We start from the raw sequence: 22,305 nt of genomic DNA, 5'->3' as shown, positions 1-22,305 counted from the left end.
CTACAAGGCTCCAAACTCACCAGCAGCAAGTGTAGGTCTTAGTCATCCAGAAGTCTCGTAGCTGTGGGTGAAACTGCCCCCTCAGAACGCTCTCAGCACAAATAAAATCACCAAGCATGACTGCCCTCTAAGCAAGGCATAATCGAACCTCATGTTTCCCTTCAAAGCTGTGTAAGGGGGAAAGGGGGCAGTGGCAGGCAGACCAGTTTAATGCCAACTCGCTTCATTTTGTTTGCTTTTGGAATAAGCAGTGATGCTGACTTCAGACACAAACGTCTAGCAGCTCATATGCAAATATTTTCTCCAACTTTAAAGTAAGAAACAAGACTTGCGCATACTGCTGGAACAAGGTACTGTTGTCTGAACAGCAAAGTCAAGCCTGGGGTTCTTTCAAAGCACAGAACGCCTATTAGCATACCTCAAATGTACATGTAGTTTCCTTCAGGCCGCACAGGGTGCTGACTTCCTGTTTTGCTGTGTACGCACACTGCAGGAGTGCTACTGGGGGTTGTGGGGGGACAGGGGCACAGAGTTTGACAGGCAGCTGAGGCACTGCAGCAAGTTATTTGGTGTAACAGAAGATGCAAGCATAGCAAATTCCAGCACCCACCATTGTGCTGTGCACTCCTCTCTACATTGGCAAACTTTGGAAGTCATGTATATTACATTTTCGACCTAAGCCGACTAATACGCTGAGGGCATTTCCTCACAATCCACTAAAGAGGAGTGCATGTGATGTTTTCAAAGGTAAGTGTGATCATGCATATTTTATTTTTGGTCATTTAAACAGAATGCAATAAAACAAGTAAATGTGTTCTTGTGTGTCTAGATAAGTTACACAGCATGCGTCATGGAGCAGAGGCCAACCCATGTTATGAATTCCCCAGGTCTGGCCTTGGTGTCATGTTTCATGTACTAATCATGATAGTTATGAAGCCTGTTGGTTATATGACTCATCTTGAGATGCAAGGCACCAGTGTGAAGCGACTGGTGCCTGAACAGAACCCGTCCGCATTCAGCCATCTGTAGCATCACCAAAGCACAGGGAGAAGTGAGGTCTCAGAAACCTCAGGTGGGTGTTTATCATGTGTCTGCTGATCACTACTGTCTCTTTATTATTAAACCTGGTGATTGCACTTAGCCCCCGCACTCACAACGAGGCAGAAACCAGCTGCAGGCTAAATTTAGGGCCTCTCAGTTTGGGAACTGTGCACGGTTACCAGGTGGGTGAGGCTTCCTGCCATCTTTCCAGATTTGTACAGTCTTGCTCGAAATTAGGATGTACATGCTTGTTCATCAACAAAAAAAAAGAAGAAATTTTGCTGCTGCTCACTTGGTTATCTAAATGTTTTGGTGCCTGCAGAGAGAAAGAAAGTTGAAGCTTTCCTTTCAACACCCAGAGGGTGAAACGCTTTGTATGTCGGCTTAAATTCAGGTTTTTGACTGGTGGTTGTGGTTTTATGAAGATGTTGGATGCATTGTTTATTATTTATAAAGGCTGATAGTGAAGTTAATTTTCTAATTAGTAGTTGTGCTGGCGCACAAATTTCATCTAGTTGTAGAAATACAAGAAAAAAATATATATTAACTAAGAGCCCCTGAGGCAGTTATGGTTTCTTTTCTTTTTTTTTTTTTTTTTTTAAATCAAAGATAGATAGATAGATAGATAGATAGATAGATAGATAGATAGATAGATAGAAAGAAGAGGAGCCGTGCTCCCCCCTGCCGGCAGCCTTTGGAAACGATCACGTGACATGTGTTTACATCCTCTCCTCCAGTGTTTCTTTCCTCTCCACTTGGACACAGAGGCTCTTCTTTACCTTTATAAGCAGCCTGTCGGTTAGTTCAGTGAACCACAGCTCGAAGAAGACAACTGGCGCCGTGTGAAAGTCGTTGTCACTCGCCGTCGCAGTGTAACGTCCACTGTCAAGGAGTGAGTTCAGACACGACGTTGTGAGTGTTGACTGTTTTTCCCCCTACTTGTACTCCTCTCACGGTTCTTTTTTTTTTTTTAGTGTTATGGTCCTTCGCATTGTTGGCATTCCATTGTGCTGAATTTATTGTGTGTCTTCTTTTTCAAGCACAACACGCCAGGACGAGCTGCGGCGTGTGCGTGTCTGCTCGCTGTGTAACAGTACGGCAGCGAGGCGAGCTTACCTAACCTGCTTTGTCTGTTTTTGATGATGGCGCACTCGGGCCCACAAAAGCTAATGTTAGCACCGTTCGTTTATAACCGCCGGACTGCGACACTGGACAACACTACTTGCGAAACACGCCCAGGTCTTCGTTGCTCGTGTTCGGGTAAAAGTGGTCTTTAAACTGCAACATTTGCATGCTTGACTTTTTCTTTTGTTTACCACGCACCGACATTCGGGATTTTGCTGTCACCCCCTCCAAAAAAAAAAACGGTTTATTGTGCGGAAGAGACTCTCAAGTTCTGATGTGAATGCCTGCGTTGGTTTGGATTTTATTTTGACAGTGTTTCTCTGAACCCCAAATTGTTTCACCCTGTCCATGGCTCGTCAGCAGAGCCTTCCGTCGTGGAAGAATTAGGTTAATCGCACTGCAGAGCGCTGGCTAGCTGCAAGTGCGTGCATGTCGACAAGTGGCAGCAACTATAACAACAACAACAAAAAAAAACAAAACTGTACAAACACGCTTAAATGCACTCGGCAGAGTTTTTGAGTTTCTCTCAGCGGCTGTGACTGACGCGTGTTGTCGGCCGTCGGTCGCTCTCAGGTGGCCGCTGGCGGGATTACTGACGTGACAAACGACGCTTGACGTGGTTTTGCTGAGAAGTGCGCTGTTGTTGTTTTGCTCCGTCGTCACACGCAGTGCGAAGAAAGCGTCCCGCCAGCCGATTGGCTGAGCGGGCCGCCGTTCGTGTGGCAACTGGACCACGTGACCAGACCGGCCGCCGATTGGCCCCATCGGATGTCACTCGTGGGCCCCGTGGAACATCTGCGTTTAGCACCAATGGTGTTTTTGATCAACAGCGGCGCTGGCAACGCTGCCGCTCTTCATCATTAGTTATCGTATCTTGACAGAGGCTAATTGATATAAATGATCATGAGCTTGGTCGAAAAGAGCAAACACATACCTATCTGATGACTGGAACGACTCACACCTGAAGCCAATTGACTGATTATCATACAGACGTTTATAATGTTAATGTTGCAGCTGCTTGTGAGGAATTGGAAGCCCATTTGATTGGTGTTCCTCACTGCTGGGTGGCTTTAGACCAACCTCGTCAAAACTGTGGGCAAATTGTCTGAATACAGTATAATATTTGTCATAACGTCATGTTGGGATGTCTACTGTCTCAGTGGTTAAGAAACCACTAGAATTACAGCAGTAGTGCTGTGCTGCACCAGACTGTGTTATTTCATAAAGTGTCGGGAGGCGAAACCCTAAGCTGATTGTGAGATAGCCTGGCTGGCTGGGAGGGTTATCTCTTACCTGCCAGAGCAACCGTGTGGTGCCAGTTCCCTTTGTGACATCACGTGGGGCCCCAGACCAGAACTACGCATTTAAGCTCATATTATTTCTGAAAATCAGAGCAAAGAAAAGATGACTGCTGTGTTAATTGACAGACGAGAGACATTATTGCTATCTGGCTGCGTGGTTTCTACCTAATAAGGGAACTTTAAATTGACGCCTCTGGCAGCTGAAGGCAACGCTTTACAGTCCTGCCACTGCTGACAGCTCTGATTATCATTGGCGGTTGGGGGGGTTAAAAACAATAATATTCGGTGTGAAAATGCAAGATGGAAGGCTAAAAGCGAAAACAATGTCGGCAGGCAATGTAATTAATTACAAGCAATTTCAACAGCAGCAAATGGTTCCATGTTCATTCAGGCTGCCCAAAGAGACACATTCCTGCCTGGGTTGTTTGATATGGTATCATATCCGCAAAGCAGGTGTGTTTATCCAAAGACTTTGTCAGCGCGGCTCGTGAATGCATGAGAAGAACATTTCAGCAGATGTGTCATGTGGGGACGTGGTGTCATTTGGGGGGAAATCATTAGCATGCAGTTGGTTCCCCTTGTTAGTTTTTTGCTGTCACATTCCTTGGCTGTCTGTGGCTAATTAAAACAGTCCAGTAGTCAAACTCGCACAAATTAAACAAACATGTAGTTTTATTGAAACTGAAAGCACCCTATGATTTTTGCAGTAGCCCCAGGTGGACTTGCATAAAAGGCCATATTGTCATAAAGTACAAAGGACTTTCTGAAATCTTGTTTGAATTTTTTCAATTCAGTCTTAGGTCATCATTATAAGGGCTCATTCTCACACTGATATTACATTACCTTTAAAATCACCTAAAAACTACTGCTATAGATATGTATGACAGGAAACAAGCACCAGTTACTGAATGAATTAAAGACTGGTCCCTCACACTGATGTGGTGTTGTGATTCTCACAGTCCTGCCTGCTTAATTGTACAAAACAGTAGAGTTTCACTCCCTGTTTTTTTTTCTTTTTTTCTTTTGTATTAAATCCATTCAGTCTGGGAGAAACTAAACGGTTTCTTCTTTCACTTCTATTCCCACAAGAAGATTCTGGAGTACATGACATCAATAATGTATTCCATTTTCAGCTATTTCAGAACCAAAAAACAACGACAAAAAAATACATGAGCACCTCATTGAATTTCTGCATTTGACATGTTTGCAAACATGTGGTGTCAATGGGGCTAATGCGTCTGACGTGACGGAGGAAATAGCAGCACAAGTAATTTTCTCGTCGAGCCAAATCTGCCTAATTGCACCTCCTTGCGTCTATTGTCTGCAGCCTTATCCGGTGGTTGCAAACCTCGAGTGCTCCTGTTCCAGCTGCACTCTGTGCGGCACCAAACTCTCATATGCAGGCCCCGGGCGACGCACACTCTCCGCCAGCATTTGTGTATTCACAAGCTGCGGTGGCAGAATATGAGAAATGTTAATTGGAAATGCACTCCAGGCTGCCGGAGCCTTGAAACCTAATTCGGTGACTAAACGGAGCAGCGGCCGTGGCCTCTCTCTTCAAACGTCACAATAACCTGCACTGTGCGCTCTCTCTCATGAGGGCAAACATGAGACCTTTCGCATCCTTTCTGTCCTGCGGCTCCGAGTTGTAGAGGCCTTTCTCTTTCTCTGTCTGTCTCAGACAAACACGCAGATGAGGTGGTAAATGTGAACGTGGTTACTATGAGGATTATCAGTTTCCATCGCACTTGGCTGAACACGCTGCCGCGCTCGTCTCTGTGTTGGGGGTTCGTGGCGTTCAGAGCGCTAGGCACCAGCTTGTGTTGCTTGGGGTGGGGGTTGGGGGGGTGAACTGTTACATATGGTGCTACCCTACAAGGGTAGCACCAGGTCTCCCCAGTCACCCCAGTCATGCAGCCAGTCCTGACCTGGGATGGCATCAGAGAGTGTGTACTCTTTAGGCAGAGGGAAATTGAGGACACACTCTGCGTGCATTTAGCCTCGGATTACAAAGTGGTCTCTGGGGGCCCCTTTCTTCACAACAGCAATGAATATTTATACTTGGATTTATCCTTAACTTAACCTATTGGATTTTGTTTTTGTTTTTTTGTTTTTTTAAGAGGGTCAACGTTTAAATTGCAGCTGTGTCCCAAGTCACATCCTTGGGTCATTACACTTGAATGCAGCACACACACTTGTGTATAGTGTAGTGTTGTCAAAAAATAGTTATAAAGTCATCTTTTACTTCTTCCTACCACTGAGTATTTTGTATAACAGTGTGTTTGAAACTGATAGTAAAGATAGAAAACAGACTTTTTTTTTAAATGCCATTAAAACCAAAAGCACACCGTAGCAGTAAAGCCTGATTCAAGCATCTCTCGTACTTTCAGCTTGCAGATACTAATGTCAGCCAGCACACTGATGCCGTTATAGCAGTTTTGCCAACTTTGTGGCTTTGTTCCGCGTGCTTTCCAGTCTGTTCTGACAACTGAAAGTGTAAAAACACAACTAGCAACAACAAAACTGGCAACTATGCTCTTTTTTTATCAGATGTTTGTGTCGCGGTGCAGCACAACTGCACTACTTCACTACCACTGATTTGATTTGATTTGATACTCTAACTTTGTATGTCCTGGTTTACCATATTGAGTGTGGGTCTATGCCACAGTGAGTTCACAGGAGTGCATTGTTCCACTCCCCCCCCACCAATATAGCATTCAATGACTCTGAAGTGTCTGCTGTTACACACTATTCATTTGCATTATTTTAGGTGTGCAGATAGTAAACTGCACTCTTGCGTATTTCTTTTGACTCTTACACACTCAAGCTATCAAATATCTGGTGTAGAAGTATGTGTTTTGGGACACACCTATCGACTGTCTGGAAACTGTGGCATGACTGTGCAGCAACACTGCAAAGCTGCTTGCTTGTGGAATACCTCTCCTGACCTATTTTCTTTCGTAACAGCGGGCAAGTCGGGAAGTCTGTGCATTTCAGAGAGGATGGAGGACTGGAGGATTATGAAAAAATAGATGTGCACACCTGTATATTATCAGTGGCGCCAAATGCATCAGCGTAGAACGCCAGTGGGAAATTACCTCAGCGAGCCCGGTGCCAGCAAAGTCACCTCAGAATTGAATCTGTATCAGCTGAGTCAGATGTGGAGACGGTGAGAAGGCACCGTCTCGTTTTCCTCCGGCGCAGATCTAGCAGTTGCAAGGGTGATGGATTTGTTTTTAAACCCCAAAAAACAACTGCAGATGTTCAAAGATGACGTGCGTAGTCTTCTTTACTGCTGCTATTCTGTGCTTCGGGTGATTAACAAAAGCAATACAGAAAAGAGTCAAAGGTGCAAAGTATTCTGACTGCTTATGTTTTTAATATGTTTTCAAAGATTCATACCTGGAGCATTTCAAAATACAAAAAGGGAAGTCTTTCAAAGTATTCAAGTGACAGGTAGAACACTGTAGACAGTGTTTTCTGAATGAATCTGACATGTTGCTCTGTACTTTTCCAACAAACACTTCCTGGCCTCACTGTGCAGAAGGCAGTGGAACAGAAAATGCAATTTATCTTCAGCAACCTCAAGATCAAATAAACATCCTCGCTGCCCTTTAGGTGCTGAGGTACCTGATCTGTCCTGTCCTCTAGTTTCCTACTTGTATTTGGGCATCATTTCCAGGTTTTCACTTCCTCTAAATGTCTTTCCTGCTCTTTGCTCTAGTGGGTTTTTCATCCTCATTAGCATTTGGAAATCAGCTGAAAGAAAATGGCTAATCTCACAGCCAAAGACTCACTGTTTTCATGCACAAAGAAGAGTTAGCAATATTTCTTTTAGTCGACGTTTCTGCTTTTGCTTTTTTTGTCTCAGGAACAGTGCAAACACTGTTCATTGAAGGTGTAATTCGCCATCCATGTGATGAAACGTAAGTCGTTTCCCCTGGGGATTGGTAAAGTAGGTTTTTCGAATTGATTTATTTGTTGTTGTTTTTTTTCTTTCAACAGTCCAACAGGCTGAAGTGTAGATCTCTAAATCACAAATTAAACTTGAATGTAAACAGTAGCTGCGCCGTGTGACACTATTTACTGGTCTTGTAGAGACTCAGCAATTCATCACCAAAATATTCATGAGCCGCAGCGTCACAATGGATTTATAGACGCATCCAGTGGGGAAGGTAAAATAAGTCATTCCTCATTTTGTCAACCACTTTAACTTGAGAAATAGACTTGTTTACCACAAAAGATATTTTGTAGCATCATGGCGGGGAGCTCGTGACAAACGATGGCTGGCTTCCATTTAGCATCCCAGTAAGCCATGAGCCAGCATGTAATGCAGCAGGATGTGATTTAAATGGACAGTATTAATTAATCTGCACTCTTCCCGCATCTGTGTGTCAGAGGATTGCTGGGGAAAAAAATGGCCTCCGCATCGACTTAGTGTCAGAAACTGGTGTAAGAGTTGAGATTGCGAGCCGGTAGTGGAGGTAATGGGGATGCGTGCAAGAGAAACACAGACAGGGCTGGCCAAAGAAAGTCATGAGTTAAAATTAAGAGAAGAGGAGCTGAAGGGCTACTTTAATTGTTTCAGACATAATGGGCAATGTAATGGCTGGGACGCATTTCAAAAAAAAAATGGCAAAAAACTTTTGGAAGAGTGTAAAGGTTTACCAACTATGAATGTGTCTGTAGCCTGTCAGAGAAGCCTCCAGGTTGCTCCGCTTTTCAGGAAGTGTGCACTAAAACACATTCTCAGCCCCTTGTGATGTCACAATGTGGCCTCTCCCAGGTTAGTGACAGCACCCTCAGCTCAGCCAGGTGTCGATTCCCCCCTCTAAGACCACCTTGGTCATTTTCATTCCCTTTCTAATGCGTAGAAGGTCCAGCCTGGAGCTAAAAACCAAGCAATTCTGCAGGAGGCTGTAAACAGAGGGCTAAATGTGCTGCTCTGGAAAGAATGTCCTCGGATGATCAGTTATGCAAGGGCTTTAAATAATTCTTTCCTTGCATCTGCACCTTTGATCTGTTCTAAATTCCTTTGGATTTAACTGCATACGCACGGTGTGCTTTTCCCTGACACCTGTTCAAATCCGTGTTTCAGATTGTCCCCCTGCGTGGACATGACCGCTGTTTGAGAGCCAGTGTCGTTCACCGCGGAGGACGCTCGTCTCCATGCCTCTCTGAGGAGGAACCGCTCGCTCGCTCAAGTTCCCGTCCCCCAGCGTTTCCTCGTCTCGACCGTCGCCATGGGGGGAGCCGTGAGCGCCGGCGAGGACAACGACGACCTCATCGACAACCTGAAGGAAGCGCAGTACATCCGCACAGAGAAAGTGGAGCAGGCCTTTCGGGCCATCGACCGCGGGGACTACTATCTGGACGGCTACCGGGACAGCGCCTACAAGGACTTGGCGTGGAAGCACGGCAACATACACCTGTCTGCCCCGTGCATATACTCTGAGGTGATGGAGGCCCTCAAACTCCAGCCAGGACTCTCCTTCCTTAATCTCGGTAGTGGCACTGGCTACTTGAGCACGATGGTGGGCCTTATCATAGGTAAGTGTGTGTGTGTGTGTGTGTGTGTGTGTGTGTGTGTGTGTGTGTGTGTGTGTGTGTGTGTGTGTGTGTGTGTGTGTGTGTGTGTGTGTGTGTGTCTCCAAAGGTTCTGTAAAATCTAGGCAAACTGTTCTGTTTTGTCTGGAGGTGCAGGAAGAAGCATTGAGAACCAGTAAATATAATAAATAATGATAACAATATTAACATGAGCTTGCTATTAAACTGGATATTCTTTTCATAGAATAGATCACTTAATTAATACCAAAGGGCAGATTTGTTTCCCATAGTTGGTGTCACAAAGTAGGATGGACAGCAGTAAAAAAGAACAAAAAAATGAGGGGAAAAAAAGAAAAGCGTGCAGTAAAATGCAAAATACCGGCCGTGTCAATGGACAAAGTCCATGCAAACAGTTCACGTTGGCAGCGGTGTCTGGTGAAAGTGTATAATTATCCAAAGGGCCAGCTCCAAATTGCTTGTTTTGTCTGGCCAGCCGTTCTAACCATACAATTAGCTGTCACTCAAATGAAAGAAGCAAGGGGCATGCAGAAAAAAATTACTTGAATCAATTTTTTTGATAATAACCCAGGTGGGGACAGTACTTAATTTCCATCCCCCTGCTTCCTTCCGTAGGTCCCTTTGGTGTGAACCATGGCGTGGAGCTCCACAAGGACGTGGTTGAGTATGCCCGAAGGAAGCTGGACGACTTCATAAAGAACAGCGACAGCTTTGACAAGTGAGTGACACGACTCTTCACTGACTGCAGCGTAAGACGCGAGCGGCGGCTCTCCTCCGCCTGTTTCTTCATCTGCCCAAGCGTGCACTGGTGCGTTTGTTTATTCACGAGGCTGCGGCCACTGGGACGTAGCTTAGCATTAGCTTTGCATATCTGGAAACAAGGGAATGCCAGAGAAGAAAGTAATTGCATTGATTAAGATCCAGCGGTTATTCCTTTAAAGGGCCTTTGTGCAACATTAAATGGGATGTTTGTATGAAATGGAATTCAGATTGCATATGCACCGCTGGACAAAGCCAACAATACAAAATATGTATAACTCATGTTATAACATTACATGTTTAGATTTGCATGAAAACAGCTGGTGTGTGGGAGACAGGAAGTGGCTCATAATTCTCAGCACTGACTGCAATATGCTCTCTGGCCATTAGATGCTGCTGTATCCCACCGGGCTCTGACAGCGAGGCAAGCTAGCCACCGCCACCCTTTTAAGGGAAGCCATTATTCCAAAAGACATAAAAATGTCACATCAGTCTTTCCTCTCAACTGGTCGTCAACACACTTTTTCTCCAAATGTCAGGCTGTTTATTATTTTTTTTTTAAATCTAAGACTCTGCTGATTTCAGTTGCCAGTTTCTCCTGGAGCGCCTCTCATTCCTGCCATCTAATTTACATGTTTCTGTCACGGCTCGTCAGTGCCGTGACGAGTCTGTTTGCCTGCTTGTAATACTTGATGTTGCTGTGGTTGTTATGAGCACTATTTGTATTTTCATGATTCCCTTGTTTTTGCCACAGGTTCGAGTTCTGCGAACCCGTCTTCCAGGTGGGGAACTGCCTGGAAATCTCCACAGACAGCCACCAGTACGACCGCATTTACTGCGGCGCCGGAGTACAGAAGGACCATGAAAATTACATGAAAGTGCTGCTGAAGATTGGAGGCATTCTGGTGATGCCCATCGAGGATCAGGTAAGAACCAGCAGCCGGGCCGGAGGTGATGCTGCAGCACAAAAATCAGGACCGCTCCTCAAAAACACTCGCAAACACTTGAAGGGCCAGAAAACCCAACCTGGTTTTGACCTGCAGGACTGGTTACGCAACGTGCACATAAAATATGGAAGCACGATCCCACCTGGTTTTGAGAAGATGTTGAAGGAGCACAGACAGGGCCGTATACACCAATGTTTTATTTAAAGCGGCGGCCCCGCGTGTGAGAGTGAGCGCAGACGGACTGCAAGGCCTCTGAGCAGCCGTCCAGGAGAAAGAAGGAAAGAAAGAAAGAAGGAAAGAAAGAAAGAAAGAAGGAAGGAAGGAAGGAAGGATATTGGTTGCAGGAAGGACGAGTGTCAAGGTTGCGACTCGGCTTCTGAGTGAGTAAGTGGCCAAATTTGAGCAACGCAGGGGATGAAGCCAAAACGTTTGGATTATTATATTATTTATGTTGCCTGATTTTTCTTTCTTTTTTTTGTTTGTTTGTTTGTTTGCTCCGAGTCAAATAACATTCACATCGCAGAGCCAGCAGAACCACGTCCACGTGGAGGGTTCTGTTTCCATCATTATTATTATTGTTATTCTGCTCTTTCAAATTCACCCCCTTCAAAATAATAGCTCTCACACTAGAAGACACAGAAAAACAGGTCAGCCTTTTTTTTTCCCTTCTTTTTTTTTTTAGCACGCCTCGAGTGGAAGGAAGAAAAGAAAATACACAAACAAGAAACAGAAAAATGTAAAAGGTTCTCCGCAGAGTTGTGAGCAGAGACCTTGGCCCGGCGAGTGAGATGGTTATTATTGTGAGACGAGGGAGGAGAATGGATGAATGAATGAATGAATGAATGAATGAATGAATGGAGGTTTTCTCCAGCTTCCAGGCGAGTGCCACAACGTTAATGGACCTGTTGTGTCACTCCAGTGCCCCCAGGAAATCATTACCCCCCACCCCTCACCCCACCACCACCACCACCACCCCACCTCCCCCACTCCCATCCTTCCTCCCTTTCCTCCCCACCGACGTGCACACTCCATTTAATCGCCGCGCACGAGGAGCCCGGCGGCAGCGTTTAATTGTGTCTTGATCAGTGTCAAGGCCGCCGACGGGTAATTACTCTCTGCGTCCAGACTGCGATATCTGCCACCTACCGAGGGGCTCGGTCCTGTCAGCCGCAAACGTTTTGATGATGCGTCTTGGCAGGGAGCAGCGACGGCACACCGGCCTTCACGCCCCGGCCCAGCAGATCTCTCGCTCTTCTCTGCCACTTTGCGTCTCCTCCGCAGACTGCGCAACAAAGACACTTTTTTGTTTTTTTGAACGTCGGGCAACTCAAGGAGGAGATTGTACCACAGAGATGTGATAAGAATCAGGCTCGCCTTATATTGTTATTTAATGGGGCAGGGGTAAAAAAAAAAAAAGAAGCAACTTCTGACGTTCATAAACATCTTATCATTTAATTGCGAAAGCTTGTGGCGTTGATAGCGCTCTGACATATTTTTACCCTCCTTTTTTTTTTCCAGATGTTCACCGTCATCCCGACTTTGTGCACAGCGCTTCCAGAGAGTCTATACGGCACATTTAGCCCTCTGTTTATAGCCCTCCCTTGCAGAAATGTTGCGATTGGTGTCTTTGTTGTAGCAGGAACAAGGCGGAGAACCTCCACTAGTCTGATAGAGTTAGCAACGCCCTTAGTGATGTCACCGAGGGCCACGTTCCAGTGAGGTGTGTTTTAGCACACATGGACACATTTTTAAAAACGGAACAAGAAAAAGAAGCAAAAGAAAGATAGGTATTTCTAATTTGGGGAGGCTAGCGGTGCAAGAAAAGAGAGTATTTTCAACATTTTGAACAATTTCTACATAATCAACCTTTCCAAAGGTAGAAGTCTCATTATTTTAATGGATAAATAAAGTTTTAATGAGGATCAGCCGTGTGTCAGTATTAATCTGGCTGTCTTTTATTTTGTTCTGCTGAAATCTAGTCTAGCAGAAATGATCTTGGCATCGTAGGACTTGCTCATTCCAACTATATCTGCTGTATTTTCACATGCAAGTCAGGGTTTTTTTTATAACCAGCGACATCTTCACTGACAAAACCGGCTCCAGACAGCGCATCACTGCCACCAACTCCTGCTTCCATATCCTGTCAGACCATCAATGGCTTGACTTTCATCTGCTCACTTTTCCTTTTTTTTTTTTTTTTTTATCTATGTGCACACACATGCACGCACACAAGTATATAGTTCATCTGGCAAAGTTCCTATTTCCTGATTTGATTGAAAATAGCAACACAATGAAAAACAAGCTTGAGGTGGTGTGTTAGGCTGCACTGCTTTAATCCTTGCCCTCCTTTTCCCCTTTTCCGTTCTTTTTTTTGCCGCCCAGCCTCTCATGTCTGATAAGTGTTGCGCCGCTGACTTCAGGTTGTGTCTCTTCTGTGCAGCTGACCCAGATAACCAGGACCGGCCAGTGCACATGGGAGAGCAAAAACATCTTAGCCGTGTCCTTTGCCCCCTTGGTCCAGCAGAGCAGAGCGGACGGAGAGAAGCCCGAAACTGTCCATCTGCGTAAGTTCCCGTCCTCGCCCCCCGAGAGACTCCCGGCTTGCCGCGAGTGTCGCTGATGCGCAAAAAAGCACGGCGACCGACTGATGTGACGAGACGTTTCCCGCGGCGCCGTTTGCTCCGACGCACAAATCCCGCTCGCTCGCGATCTTACTGACTGGCTGGCTAGCTGGCTGGCTGGCTGGCTGGCTGGCGGCTCCGTAGACGCATTTCTTTGCTTTTTCTTGAAGTGGCGACACACTGTGTGACGGGCTGCGCTCTTTAACACTGACCTACTTGAGGGGCCCTGGCGCAGCGGCGAGCATTACTTTTGCAAATGCCTCAGCGCGTGTTTTTGTCGCAGCGCTCGGCGCCACGGTGTTTGAAGGACGCTGTTGTGCGTGATCGTGTTCAATGAACCATCGCTCGTGGATGCATACGTACACAACGTGAAATGAACGCGCTGTATTTCTGCTTGATTAACATTGCGCTGTGTAAGAGTTTAACTTAATTTTAGAGTGTGCCAGATTTCCATAGAAAACCCACCGCGCGCACGCCGCAAACAGGCGTTGTGTGTCACGGAAAAAAACACTTAAAACAAATGCAAGATGCCAATGCAAAAGCAAATGAAGGCAGCAACAGGCTCCTTCCTCCACCGTTAATACATCTTTGTCCTCATTTAAAAAGGCCATTTAAATGTTTTTCTTCATAATAACAATACATCAAATGTATGTAGGGTTTTTAGGACACTCAAAGACACTTTACATTAAGAAGAGGAAAAATAGATCAATAAATAAGTGAATAAATAAATACACAGATTAAGCAAAGGCCAGTTTGAACAGGTGAGTTTTGAGGAGGGATGTAAAAGTCTGTAGTGAGTCCAAGTTCCTAGTCCCCGAGTTCATGTTTTTGAGAATGAACTAGGGGCATAAGCTGCAGCTGGCATCAATACTGTGGATTATGGGCAGCAACAAAGTGTTAAACTAACAATGGGAGAATGTTCTGAGGCCAATGCTAATATAAACCCTGATAATGGAGTTAAATTGAGAAGGATTCAAAACTGGATGCAAAGGTGAAATGACACATAGTTTCAGTGCTAAAACTGATTTAATAGGCTGTGACAGCAGTTTTGAAAAACAATAAAGAAAAGAACTACAGTTCATTTTTGGAACCAACCATGAACGTATAATTCCACATTTTTCAATTCTGAACTAGCCATCCATCTTCTGCACCAGCTTCCTCCTGAGCCTGCTAGTGCCTCTCCCGGCAGGGTGACACTCTGCAAGTTGCCAGTTCTTCATTGGCTCACAAATAGAAAGACAAACAACCATTCACACACATACCTACGGTCAATTTCCCAGTTCCCAGTTTGCCTCACATGCATGTTTTTGGACTATGGGAGGAAGCCAGAGAACCTGGAGAGAACCCACACAGACACAGGGAGAACATGCAGACTGCACACAGAGAGGTCCCAGGTCCGGGATCGAGCCCGGCAACAGTGCTAACCACCGCACCGCCGTGTCGCACTACTGTCGAACTACTGTAGTTCATTTTGAATTTTGCAACGTGAACTTTGAACTCCTTCACATAGAGAGTGACCTTTCCCAACACTGATTCCTGGTATTAATTACCCCCCCCCGCCCACCCTCTCTCTCCTTCTCTCTCCCCCCCCAGCGCCCCTGGCCGTGCGAGGCCTGCAGGAGCTGTGCCGCATCTACATCCGCCGCACGCTGCGGAGCCTGGCCAGCGAGGACGCGCACGGCCGTGGCACGGCGCAGCGGGTCCCCCAGAAGCGCAAGCGCAGGCGCTGCCGGCGGCGCCGCATCAACACGTACGTGTTTGTGGGCAACCAGCTCATCCCGCAGATGGCGGAGAGCGAGGAGGAGGAGCACCCCGAGGAGGAGCACAAGGAGGCAGCGGCGGCGGCGCAGGAGGAGGAGGCGGGGGGGGAGGAGGAGGAGAGGGACCTTGGCGACATTGAGCTCCTCAAGCAAGTGAACGTTCTGAGGGACCAGATCATGGCGCTGCCGCTGCCCGAGTCGCTCAAGGCCTACCTGCTGTACTACCGGGAGAAGTGAGCGCTCACGCTGCCCAGCGCTCCTCCTCTGGTTTTCTTTCTCCCCCAACTCCCCTCCTCCTCCTCCTCCTCCTCCTCCTCCTCCTCAGTACAAATGTAGCATTATTACCATGCAATCTTGATGGAAGAACTGTAATTGCCACGTCATAGATAATGCTGGATAATAATGTTATGGTTGTCCTTTGTTTTTCCCCTCCTCGCCTCTCAATTTCAATTGGAGAAGAGGAGAAGTCGGTGAACCATTGTTGCTTTTTAGATTTTATCACAACGCAGGGCTTCTGCGGACGGGGTGCGGAATAAAACTTGCATGAGAGAGAAACAAATGTTGCTAAAAATAAAAAAGAGAGACTTCTATTGACGCTTTTGTTATTTGGAGGCTTTGACCTCCAGTCGAAAGGTGCCGGTTGATTTCCTGCTGCAGAAATGGGCAAACGACGCCGTCGCTCAAGTCAGTGTTTCCTTTTTCTTTTCAGTTCTGATAATCAGTTTTTTCCTTCATGTGACAGAGCAGCGCTGCAAGTAAATTTTCTTCTTCTACACGGCACCTTTTATCAGAACTTTTTATACAGGATGGTGCATTTCTGCATTTTTTTTGTGGGTTTCTTTTTAGAGTAACTGACATCCTGCTTCAACAATGAGGTATTTTTAGCCCTCCATTCTTAGTGCAAATGGTTTGTTTATCATCAGCGGTGAAATCATTTGGGGGGGGAAAAAACAATAATTAAAAAAAAAGCTATTGATGGGTGTTTTAGTGGTGAATCACATTTTTCAGCTTCTAATAAGGGTCTTGTGGGAGACATTCTGCCACTCATGCTTGATTATATTGTTACTGGTGTCAGGTGATACTGACCGTCTTCCACTTCCTGTGATTTTGTCCACTGGAGGTGATGTCCCGGGTTAATGATTTTTTCTTTAAAGCAAGAGTCTCAATTAGATGGCCTTGATGAAAATGATCAAACACTGTTTAGTACTGCGCTTTTTTTCTTCTTTTTTCCCCCCAATCCAGCGACAATGCAAGTCAGAATCTATGAAGATTTTGAAGCCTTTTTTTCTATCCTGGACTGTAGAAACGTCCAGCAGAAGCACCTTACTCGGCAGTCCTGAAGGTTAGAAGAGAGTGCCATTTTGGGGGGGTGGTGGGGTGGGGGATGGGAGAGGCGGGGCTTAATTTGTATCTCGGACTGAGCTTCTTATGATGTAAATCCTGTTTGAACTCAAGTACAGCTGCTTGCAGAATGTCCCTGATAGTGATGGCCTCCAAGTGCCAACACGTCCACCATCACAGGAGGGGCCTCTGCAAGTCCGCAGGCACAATAGATTTACTCCAAATCAACCTATGTATTTCTACTCAAAACATAAAAATAAAAAAAATAACAAAAGACATTCCACAAAGAAAGAAAAAAAAAAACAGCAGCAGCACATCTGTGATAGATGTCACTTTTTTCCTTCTTCCTGCTTTTACAGATACAGACTTTGAAGTTTCCTTCGTCTTACCTTTTGAATGCATAATTTAGTGCTCCCGGAGCTGAGCCGAATGTTTAAAATATGACTTCTGTTCGATATAAAAGTGATACATGTGTGTGTTGTTCTCAGTCTGCCTATACGGTTTGATTTGCATTTGGTTTGTTGTAGCACCCTCTTGCTGTACTGTATTCTGACACTGGGAACTCTATAGATTGAAACTCCACTGCTGTCTGTTTAGTAGATAGACAAAACTATATTAGTGCTCTAGGTTTTAATTTCCTTCAAGTGTATAGAGATTTTTTTTCGTTTGACAAATGAGGGTGTGCATTCTATTAGTGGTTTTAAGTGTGAACCCCCCCCCCCCCTTTTTTTTTTTTTTTTTTTTTTTAATTTTGCCGTCATTCACAGCTTTGGAAGTTAAGCAATAATTGGACGACTCATCATCTTTAAATTACCAGTGACAACACGTTTGTCATTCGGCCCGATGCACATCCATTTAGAACTCACATGACTAATGAGGAGCGCGCTGCGTTTAATGTGCAATCGCCGATCAGAGCGCACATAAAGCTGGGGACCTGAAGCCTCGTCTCTCAGGTCGCGCCTCGCACCAAAGTTTACGGGACGGCCGTGATGACGTTTGATGTGGACATGAGTCGGCGACAAAACGAAATGGAAGTCGACAGCGATGGAGTCACAGGCCCTGTTTGCACTTGGTCATTTCATGCGTTTTTTGCCGATCGGAATACAAAAAACGCATGAAATGACCAAGTGCAAACAGTCCAAATCCGTTTTGACATCCGAATACTGTGGTCACATCGCATAAAAACGCATTCATCACGGACGTGTGAACAGAATGCGATCTCAGTCCACATTAACGACCGCCTACTCCACTCACCTCTCCCGTGTACGTACTTGGTCGGCGCCCCACCTCCCGGCTTCGTCATTATAAAGTTACAAACAAGAAGCCAAAACAAATCTTTTTTTTTATTAGGATGCTAATAAATTTCATTCCGGATTAGCGTATTTTGTCAGTGGAGCGGCGGTCGCAGTTTCCCACATATGAGATTAAATGTGCGAGGTTGCATCCGAAAATTTGCCAGCCACTGTTGATCCGAAAATAAAGTCGTCACCACTCTGTCCCACCAGTCAAACAGTCTGGTCCTTTTCTCTTGGTTTCTCTGGCATAGGTTGATGCCCATTAGCCTGTGCACCTTTTTTTTTTAATTATTATTTTTATTTCGAAACTGTGTTGTTTCCACCCAGTGAATGTTTGGCACAAAAATAAAATGTCACAATCACACGATGTCTCTGCTGATCATTGGAACAGAACAAATTGGTGTTTTCTTCTTTGTCAGTCTGTCTAAAGCAGCCGTATGAGTTTCTGTCACAGCTGTGACAAAGACCTGTCCTTTTTCTTATTGGGACAAATGCACATAGTGACCTGACAGCCACACAGATTCAATGGTTTCAAACCACAGATGAAAAATGACCAGGCTCCACAGGACAAATAGCTCATGGTGACAGGAGCCTGGCTGCGTCCGAGGTCGGTGGTTCAAGACTCAGAAATGAAGGCGGAAGTCCTGCAGGATAAGTAGCCCAGGATGTTGGCAGATGAATTGTGAATCAACAGGTGAACGTGGGATTGTCTCAGAGTGGTCGTGATGGAACAACTGGTTGAGAACCCCTGCGTCCCTCTAATCCAAATTCTATCTGCCACCCTCTGCAGAGAAACACCTTGATCTTCCTTTTTTTTTTTTTTAAATCTAGTTTGTGTTGCAGAATCCCAAACAAGTAAGACGGACCACAAGTAAACAGTGTTATAAAAGATATTTTATTATTATTATTACATCATCATTATCACTGATTTATTATTACACGGGATAAGTGTTAATAAACATCTGCAAAAAAGATAAACATGTCTCTCTGAATCCAGTGTACATAAGGGTTTTGCAACTGAGATCATTCAAAAGCACAAAAGCATGACTCAGACTTTCTTTGCATAGACTGCACCACCGCCCTTCTCCTCCTGTCAGCTTAACAAGGCCGCACTTCATTTACTATCCTCTAGAGTTTACTTACCCATGGGCCCTGCTTTGCATTCAACTATGTAAGTGGAAGGGAAGAGCATGACTAATGGAGCTAATTGACCCGAACTTCATTATTATTTTATTTTAATATGACAGTTAAGCTTTTGCTCTGCCGCATTTATAACTGAAAGGTTCTATATTCATCCAAATTCTCTTTATCAATGTTTTTCTTTGCTCAACAATAATGTGTCTCCAGTCTGTCCACCACTCCCCATCCATTTAAAAAAAAAAAAAAAACAGAAAAAAAAAAAAAAGGTCCAACCTCTCCCTCTATTGCTGGATTCGTGCAGAAACACAAATCTGTGTGATGGCACAAAGGGCATCAGTTCCTGGTCGGTGACAACAGCGACACACCCACTCCAAGATATCAGGTTAAGACAGCACAACAAAGCATTAAGTCTCAGCCAGAAGCTAACACTGATGTTGTAAACACAGGGCTAATGTGCTGTTTTCTGGGCTCTAAAGAGATTCTGGGGATTATTAAAATATGAGGCTGCACCACTGGAGACCAGGATAAAAAAAAATTAATGAAAAAATAGAAAACATTTACCATTAGGGAACTTTAATACAGAGTGAAAATTTTAAAAGGGCCTTTGGAGGCGGCACCGCTACATCATCTCTATTTTCCTCCTGAGGTGTTTTCTTTTCTTTGTCAGTGGAAAGTCAATGTCATATTTACAAGATGAAGACTGATCCCCTTAAAATAATGGCCTAGGTTGTATTTTCAAGCATACAAAAAATACAAAGTGCACCAGATATAATTTCACGAAAAATCATAAGTATAACTAACTATTACGAAAAGATGGCCAATTTAAGAACATGCCTTTGGCAGTTTAAAGCTGACTTTAGCCAAATTAGTTCTGCAAAATTTCACACATAATTCACACTGTTGACTTTAGCCATTACACTTCAGGGAAAGTTCACATGACAGGAAGCAGGTAAATTCCCCAGAGGTGGCCAAAATAGGTTTAGCCATCATTTTAAGAAGGTGATGACATTGTAAAGAAAAATTTCCATAGTGCAGGTCCACAGTTTAATCAATGACGGAGGTTAAGAGATGTTCCATTGCTTCTGTCGCACAGGGAAATTAAAAGAAACAGCCTAATCCGGGCAGGGAAATCCCTCCAGCAATCACCGTAATTCACTTTTTTATAAATTCATTTGGACGCCAGTGTTTATTTACATAATGAAGGTTTGTGAGAGGAAAAAATAGGATGGAGGTCAATCAGCTTTGAAGTGAGCGTTGTTAGATACCAATGGGCTGGATGGTGAACCATCAACATGCCATCTCTCTCCCCATTGGTCCAGGCCACACAGGTCTCAGGCTGTGAGTTGGCATCACATACAAGGAGAAAATCAACTATAGACTGCTGTGGGACTCTGTGAAATCCCATACTTTGCAAGAAAAAATCTTTTGCTGAACATTTGTCTCTAATTACACTCCAGTGGAAAACAAAATTGATGACTAGATCAACTTCAAGAGGGCAAGAACAAGTTTTCCAGCCTAGAACAGACAGACAACAAAGGTGAAAACCCTGCGCAGACTGTCGCACCACATGCAGTGTCCTCATAGACTTCAAGCTGTGTACCTCTGACATTAAAAAACAAAACAAAAAAAACATTAAAGCTGCTTATGACTGTCCTATTAGTTTAGCATGAGACAGAGTAGTACAATGCAAAATCTCAACATGTCTTAAAACAAAAAACAAACAAAAAACAAAAAAACAAAAAAACATAGTATAGTGTGTGGTTTGAGTTCCAGAACAAAAAAATCCCCAAAATACGTCAATCAGCCCGAAAATTTGTGCTATCAGAGTTTGGCATTAGACAGAATGTGTTGCCCTAACCCCAAAACATACCTCATCTGATACCAAGTTGTTAGCCTGACAACTATGGAGTTTAATGAGTCACCCTATTTATACACACACACTACTATAAGCTGTTTTATGATACTATAAACTGACCAATATGTTAAATGTACCAATATAATTTGATCTTCTTCATTTGATTGTGATATTACCTTCTGTTATTCATTACTTATGAGGAAATTAGTTGAAGAATCTTTTGTTTTGGTTACTTGCTGTCCTTTGTTTTATATATTTATTTTTTTTCCGTCAGTGTGTAATTCTCTGTCGTTTGAGGCACTGAGGCCTTTATAGTTGTTTGGTCATCCGAGTGTGTGGAGCAATGTTGACTCTCAACATGGAGATCATCAAAACTCAGTGTAGACCAAAGATACAACACTTGTGTGTTTATGTATGTATGTGTGTGTGTGTGTGTGTGTATCAAAACAAACCAAAAATCAACAAAACAACCAAAACTTTGTGTCTGCCAAATTTCCAAGCATTTTATTCTTCTGAGCTGTAATTTAAAAGTGAGATTTATTTTTTTTCTTTAGGGAAAATTGGACATAAAACGCTTCAGCTTCACTTCCTGTTACACTTGTACAAAGTGACCGACTGTTTATTTTACCCTGCAGCTGCAGTTTATTCAAGAGTCCAGGGACAAAACGTACCAATGTCAAGTTATTGCTGTTTATTTATGTACTGATAACCCTCCACAGTTAATTTCAGGGCAGGTTAGCTCAGTGGGTTAGGCTGCTGACTGTAGTGTGGGAGACCGGGGTTTGAATCCTGGTTTCCACCTTGAGAAAAGTAAATGTCTTTTAAAGTCAAACTGAGAGATTTCTTTATTTTTTAACTTTTAGCGTTGACACCATATAATAAGGGAAACAACATACAACAGCATGTTGTTTTAGTCTGGCACCAAAAACAAAAACAAACTTTTATCAGCTGAAACTCACCGAAATGACCGTCCTGAGATCTTTTATCATGAGCTGGAGTAGTAGAATGCAAAATCTCAACATGTGTGAAAATTGAAAAAAAAAAAAAAAAGCCATATGTCATTTTTTTTTCTTTAAAAACTCCCAGAAATGACCGCCCTATCATAGTTCAGCATTTCATATCATTTATGTGTGTGTTCGAGGCAGCTGCCACAGCAGCAGGTGCCATGTGTCTCTGTCTTACATCTGTGTTGTCATGCTGTGAGGATCTTTGCTCAGCTGCCCCATTTGTTTTGTGTTATTATTTGTACTCATTGGGGGAAAAAAGTCAATAAAAACACATAAGGAGAGAGAAAAATGAAAAAGTGATGAACAGAGAAAAAAAAAACAAGACACAGTAGGGATTGAACCTGGCTCTGCTGACACCACATGAAAATCGGAAAACAAAGGTAACCTCTGAAAGCTGAACCTATGACCTTATTAAATATGTCAGGGTGGAGTCACAGAGACGTACGTTGGTTGCGGATTATTCCAATAAAATGACAAGTGGTAGAGCGCATGCGGTGGATCAATAGAGGTCAGTTTTGTTTTGAAACCAGGGGAACAAACGCTTCTAA

The 22,305-nt window shown here is 44.2% G+C and overlaps 1 protein-coding gene across 3 annotated transcripts; it reads left to right on the top strand.

Moving 5' to 3' along the window:
- Positions 1 to 728: 728 nt before the first annotated feature.
- Positions 729 to 18,119, top strand: pcmtd1 (protein-L-isoaspartate (D-aspartate) O-methyltransferase domain containing 1). Of its 3 annotated transcripts, none has more exons than XM_076021566.1 (6): positions 729 to 747; positions 8,566 to 9,017; positions 9,648 to 9,750; positions 10,546 to 10,717; positions 13,179 to 13,302; positions 14,953 to 18,119. In XM_076021566.1, the coding sequence occupies exons 2-6, from the start codon at positions 8,711 to 8,713 to the stop codon at positions 15,354 to 15,356; spliced, it is 1,110 nt and encodes a 369-aa protein (XP_075877681.1). In that variant the 5' UTR covers positions 729 to 747; positions 8,566 to 8,710; the 3' UTR covers positions 15,357 to 18,119. The 3 variants fall into 3 exon arrangements, with proteins under 3 accessions (XP_075877681.1, XP_075877680.1, XP_075877679.1); XM_076021565.1 differs by lacking the exon at positions 729 to 747 and adding an exon at positions 1,750 to 1,933; XM_076021564.1 differs by lacking the exon at positions 729 to 747 and adding an exon at positions 1,750 to 1,953.
- The last annotated feature ends 4,186 nt before the right edge of the window (positions 18,120 to 22,305 follow it).

The sequence above is a fragment of the Nelusetta ayraudi genome, unplaced genomic scaffold (assembly GCF_046127955.1).
Source record: "Nelusetta ayraudi isolate G7.1 ecotype Tasmania unplaced genomic scaffold, CSIRO-AGI_Nayr_v1 ptg000011l, whole genome shotgun sequence".
In the NCBI taxonomy this organism is placed as follows: domain Eukaryota; kingdom Metazoa; phylum Chordata; class Actinopteri; order Tetraodontiformes; family Monacanthidae; genus Nelusetta; species Nelusetta ayraudi.
This window is presented reverse-complemented; position numbering and strand designations above follow the sequence as displayed.